Genomic DNA, 6,064 nt, shown 5'->3' with positions numbered 1-6,064 from the left:
TAATGTTACATAATTCTCCATCGAAGAGAGCAGTGACCTCTTCTTTATATCAGTAAATCCCTGTCATAAAAAATATACATATTACAAAGGAGGATTACGAATCAGTACAAGAATTAATTAGCTTCTACAAGCAAGGGCGACTTACAGCAGCCTTAGCAAGGGCTTTTGCTAGTATATCCACTGCTGATAACCCAGAGGAGCTTAAGAGATGTTCTGCTTGTGAACGAAAAACTGGAATAACACTGCATTTCAACCAATAAACACTTTGAGTTGACAATAAAAGCTAACCTAGCAATGAGGAATTTCCAAATAGGAAAATTTTAACAGCTTACCTGTCAGAGACATTTGAGATAGCATCAACTGCTTCAGATCCAGCTGATTCAGCAATATCAGTAGGCTGAGGTGCAGAGATGTGCTCAAACTTAACACCCGACTCTCTTTCTATTCTAGAAATGCTAAAGGAGTGTTTGGGTTCATAAAGCAAAATCGCAACCCCGGTATTGCCTGAACGAGACATCTCTTAGCAACTCATTGGAATAAAAAACCAACATTGGCCACAAAGTTAAAATGATTACCAGCCCTTCCAGTTCGCCCTGATCTATGGATGTAAGCTTCAACATCGCGTGGGGGCTCACACTGGAAAAGTTAACCAGTGATTATTATTTATGAAGGTTAGATGCGCTCATTTAATTGATGGAAATACTTCCAGGAAATAAAGAATGCACCTGTATAATCAGCTGCACATCATTTATGTCTAACCCACGTGCTGCCACATTTGTAGCAACCAAAACCAAAAACCTGCCTGACCTGAACCCAGATAGTATGACCTGCATAATAACAAGTCATATATGAATATTGACAAAGAACACCTGCATGCCATCCGATTCTAAAGCAAGGATATATGATTGTATCTAGAATAACTGAAAAAGTGCAAGCAAGACCAGATGCAGTTTGAAATCTCATTGTACTTACTTCACGTTGTGCTTGCATTACGTCTCCATGCAAAGCCCGGGCTCCAGGTAATAATCCAGCAAGTTCAGATGCAGATTCTTTTGTCTCAGTGAAAACAATGGTTCGGCCACCACTACGAAAGTTTGCATACAAAGACCATTTAGGAAATGAATAAAGAAAATTAATATATTGATGACCGTAAAAATTACAAACCGGCTATAACAACGGATGACATCAGGAATAACTTGTGGCCTTGCTGAACGAGTACAAGGAAGAACAAGATGTCTGACGCTAGCACTAGCCTTCAGTTTCTCATTGCCGACAAGATCAGCTGTTTTCTTATCTTGCTTTAGAAACCTTGTGGAAATCTGGAAGCAATTGAAAAGGTATTATATGCAGGAAAAGGAATTCAAACATATTAATGCACTTAGATCCAAGGTATTAAATAATGTTACTATTATTGATATTGGAAACTTGGACAGATACATACTGACCAATATAGTATTGTTTGCAGTGCACAAATGTATTAACTTATTAAAAAAAATTTAGTACATCTATGCACCAATCTACCAACTTGCTATTGTTGGCATACCATAGTATTTGAAACCATGCTTAGAACCTTATCTGAAATTTACTCGAATGGAAAGGGGGTAACACATAAGATAAATTGATTCAAACCTTCTTCACCCAGTCAGGCAAGGTAGCACTGAAGAGAAGCGTTTGAACCTTGGTAACATCCTCAACTTTACCTGCAAGATAAGAATAGCAAAAAGAACACTGAGTTCACATTAACCACATATATGCAGATTACCATGCAAGTAGTTAGTCAATAATTATAAGCAGGCATGAGCTGCCAGTCTGGATCACAAACTGTAGATGTAAATCTCAAGATAAAACCAACATATTTGGTGCTTTTCGAGGAGAAAATTAAACATATAACACCAAAACATTAAACACACTACATATAAGTGGCCATAAGACTAAATTGTCATACATTCATCTGATCAAGTCAATCAACTGGAAATTAATATTGATCAAGCATTTATCTGAAAACTTACATACAGCAACATGGATTCAACAAGCCTTTCAGTACAGCTAAAAATAAAAAATCCAACAACAACAAGAATCTGCCAACATTTTTCTATATGGTACAATTAAGAGTTCAATATGGGACACTGGAGTTTGATCGGCCTACAAAGAAGGAAGGCAGATCTAACTCAAAGCATCCAATACATAGCATCATGGAGATATCCTTAACAACTTGAAAAGCTAGTGCAGAAGCTGTGAACAGAAAATCCATACCGAGAATGAGTTCCACATCATCAACAAATCCCATGTTCAACATTTCATCTGCTTCATCAAGTACACGGAACTTCAATGTTTTTAGGTCAAGAGTCCCCCTCTCTATGTGATCCTGTAAGAAGAACAAAAATATTTTCAGTGGAGAAATAAAGTCTAAAAAGCCAACAAAAACATATGAAGCTAAAGAAAGATAGCTCACTTTTATGCGCCCTGGAGTTCCAACAACAATATCAACTCCTCGCTTTAGTGAAATTTCCTGAGCACGGTAAGGAGATCCACCATATAAGCAGCATGAAGATAACCCAACTGCCCCACCATAGACCTCAAAGTCCGAATGAACCTGAGATTTAATATGATGTCCATCAAGTTCCATCTAAAGAAACATAAGATACTTGAGCATTTAACATGTCAATAAACTCAGATCCGAAACTACCTGATTTGCAAGCTCTCGAGTCGGAAGGAGTACCAAAACACTTGGACATCTTCCATAACCTGTTTTCCTTGATGCTTTATGAACCCCATTTGTCAATGACTCCAATATAGGCAACACAAAAGCCAAGGTTTTGCCCTGTAAATATGGCCAGATATATCAGAAAATCATCAGCCAGCCAAGCAATTAATATTATTTACAGCAAACAGTAAGTACAGCACAGATAACAAGGAATAACATCTAATTATATGCCCACGAATCAAAACCATCGTCACGCCAAATATATAGATAAAAGCAAGAAAGTAGAAGATATGGAAATACATAAAAAGATGTTTTTACCAGATTATATGACAATATCAGCAAAAATGACAACAGAATGCTTGGCTCTAATTGGTGTTGGCCACATAAACCCTTTTTGTTACTTAACTCTGTTGAGGGAAATGTAATTAGTAAACTTCACAACAGATAAGCCATAAGATTTTTGGATCTTGAACCAGATCACCCAAATTGGACCAGGCAACCAATTCAAGAAGCTACAAGTTTAAAGGGATCATTTTAGAACTGGCCATAACCAAGAAAGCACGTTCCTGTCAGATAATTCCATACATTTAAATACATGCATATATAGGACCTAGCCAATCTCAACCCACCAATCCGGATCAGCACCAACCTTCGCACAAACCATGAAAGTCACCACGTTACTAGTAATTAATAGATTGTCTGTGATGATAACATGTTATGCCATAAAATGTGGGATATTAGAAAAGGATTCTATATGAAACCTAAGGGAATACCCTTCATGCCACCAACAGTGGAGCAGACCGAACCATACAATACAAAAAAGCATGTTTTCCGAATAATTAGCCAGAAATTTTCAATTATACGTTCCATCTGCTTCCCCTATGAATTCTCAACACGTGCATTACTTAGTTGATTAAAAAAACTATTTGGAAGTCAGAGAACTACCACGTAAGTATGTTCTTTCGCAATAGTATTTTGAAGCATGAACTACCAATGTTGGTAAAACATAAACAAGCAAGAGATTCCGCACCTGACCAGTACGTGCTCGACCAACTAAATCAAACCCATCGAGTACGAGATCGAAAGTCATGGCCTGGATGGGGAACAGCGCTTTTATCCCCTTCGAATTCAGAGTCTCCCTCAAGACCTTCGAGATCCTAAAATTGGACAAGGCGTTCGGATCGTCGGCCGCACCGCTATCTGTCTCTCCCTCGTCCTTCATCAGCTTCGGCTTCTTCGCCGGGGCCCCATTAGCTGTCGCGGTTTTCTTCTCGGGAACCTCGGTGGAATCCGAGGTGGTATCGCTCTTATCCTCATCATCGGGAACCTTCCTCTTCTTCTCCTTCTTAACCTTCTTCTTCTCAGACGCCGTCGTCTCCCCCGTGCCGTTGTCGAGCTCGAGGTCGCTGAGCTCGTTCTCCACGTGCTGCTTCTTCTTTTTCTTGTTCTTCTTCTCCTCCTCAGGGGAGCCGTACTGGGGCTTCTTGGGCTTCGATTTCTTGGTCTCCTCGGAGGAGATAAGAGGATCGGACAAGACGAGAGACGGCATAGTGGCGGCGGCTGCGACGCTCTCTGCCGTGGTCGGTGGAAGGGTTGTGCGTGGAGGCGCAGCGACCCAAGCGGGAGAGAAAGAGGGAGGGATCAGTTGGAGGGCTTTCGATCTTTATACGGTTCGCGTTGTTTGATAGGAAAGAAACCCTAAGTCGGCACGTGCCGTTGCGGCCCGACTTCAGCCTTTCGTAGCTTGAAGTGGTATCCCAAGTCGGGGCGCAAAAGCAGCACTCACGGCAACGGACGCATGAGAAGCGGCGGCTCAAACGGAGCGGTTCAGTTATTCGGCTTGAAATGGATACAGGATCGGAACCGAGCCATCTGATTGGTAAGGAAGACAGCGGTCCCACATAAATAATTAATTCTTATTTTATTCCCCCACAGGATGACTGATTATTTATAATTAATTCTTATTTTTTTTAGAATTCGCCTTTATTTAAATTTATTTTAACATCATATGCATTACATAATATTTAATCAAAAATATAATCCGATTAATTGATGAACTGATTCGGTCAACGGCCCAAGATTTGATCGGGCCGAGCCGATGGATATGAGCCGTATCTCATAAGGAACCCAAGAAGGAAGCCGCGTGCAGCCCTAAGTGAGCGGTCCAAACCTTTATGGGTTGGAGAAGCCCACTTACGTGAGATGATGTAGAAGACAGACACTGTGACCAACTTGAGATGAGTCCACCAAAGCCATGAAAGTATCATATTGTCTTCTTCCTCTTCATATGAACTCATGATGAATTCAGGGAAACAAAAGCATTCTTTCTCTCAATTTCTAGATTCTCATAACAAGTTCCACTGCAGCAAGTTGTCTTCATGCTCCTCCCACTACCATCGTTTCAGTCCCAGGTAAACGCTAAGGACACCACCACCACCCTATGTTTCTTCCAATACTTGCCATGGCAGGAGGAGTAAAATGCCGTTGCTGGGGGTGGGGGAGAGGAGGGATAAGATTTCTCTCAGTGCTGCAGCAGTCCATCATGACTTCATTAGACAGGAGAGAGAGAGAGAGAGGGGGGGGGGGGGGGGGTGTCACGGATTCCATGACGGGTTCAATCAATCCATCTTCATGGTTCCATTGAAGGCTGTAGGTCCCTCACCATGCACCACCACCGGCCACCACCACCAGTGTCAGCTACAGGCGGTGGCTGAGGTCTGATGAGCTGCTTCCATGAACTGGCATGTTTGAGGCAGGCAAACAAGCATGCATGCAGCTGCCCTATCTCGGTTCTTGTCCCCCCCCCGCCTCCCTCCCCTCATCTGGATGTGAGGATGTCCTGTTGCGAGAACTTCTTCTCTCTTTCATCCTTTTGGTGGTCTCCAATGGATCCTCCTGCTCGGTGGAGGAAGATTCCACTGTTGTTGTTGTGATTGTGTCCTCGTCTTAACTTGTCATGCCAGTTGAGCTCACTTGGCAATGGGAGGGATGAGCTGAGTCATGCCAATCTCTGTCTCTCTCTCAGAGAATCATAGGAGGGACACAACCGGTGACTTGAGTCAGGATGTAGATGAACCACATCTCCAATCATTGAAGCTCAAAACAAAGAGGATGAGGAGGCAATGCACGTTCCTGTCAATGGCTGCTCTTTGGATGAGTTAGCGCTGTAGCAGTTGGATCAGTATCACTGTTCCGTGGTGGACACTGCATTGGAATCGTCTTGTAGATAGAACACATGCATGACTTCCCTTCCCCTCACTACATTATTGCTGGTCCCTTCTTTGAGCTCTTCCCCTCGTCCTTGCCTAATCGGTCTTCCCTCTTTCACTTCAATCCCATGCATGCGAATCCACACCTGTA

At 42.2% G+C, this 6,064-nt stretch overlaps 1 protein-coding gene across 1 annotated transcript; it reads right to left on the bottom strand.

Moving 5' to 3' along the window:
- Positions 1 to 6: 6 nt before the first annotated feature.
- On the bottom strand, positions 7 to 4,350 carry LOC135666151 (DEAD-box ATP-dependent RNA helicase 7-like; the record flags this gene model as incomplete). Its single annotated transcript, XM_065177715.1, has 12 exons — positions 3,735 to 4,350; positions 2,687 to 2,821; positions 2,453 to 2,593; positions 2,254 to 2,365; positions 1,630 to 1,700; positions 1,165 to 1,319; positions 973 to 1,084; positions 726 to 827; positions 576 to 636; positions 333 to 504; positions 146 to 242; positions 7 to 60 (listed from the first exon to the last, which is right to left on the bottom strand). Coding segments are annotated over exons 1-12 (1,731 nt in total), but the record flags the coding sequence as incomplete, so codon positions are not given.
- Between the last annotated feature and the right edge of the window lie 1,714 nt (positions 4,351 to 6,064).

Source organism: Musa acuminata, unplaced genomic scaffold (genome assembly GCF_036884655.1).
Source record: "Musa acuminata AAA Group cultivar baxijiao unplaced genomic scaffold, Cavendish_Baxijiao_AAA HiC_scaffold_1075, whole genome shotgun sequence".
Taxonomy (NCBI): Eukaryota; Viridiplantae; Streptophyta; class Magnoliopsida; order Zingiberales; family Musaceae; genus Musa; species Musa acuminata.
Note: the sequence above shows the minus strand (reverse complement) of the source record. Positions and strands in the feature narration are given on the sequence as shown.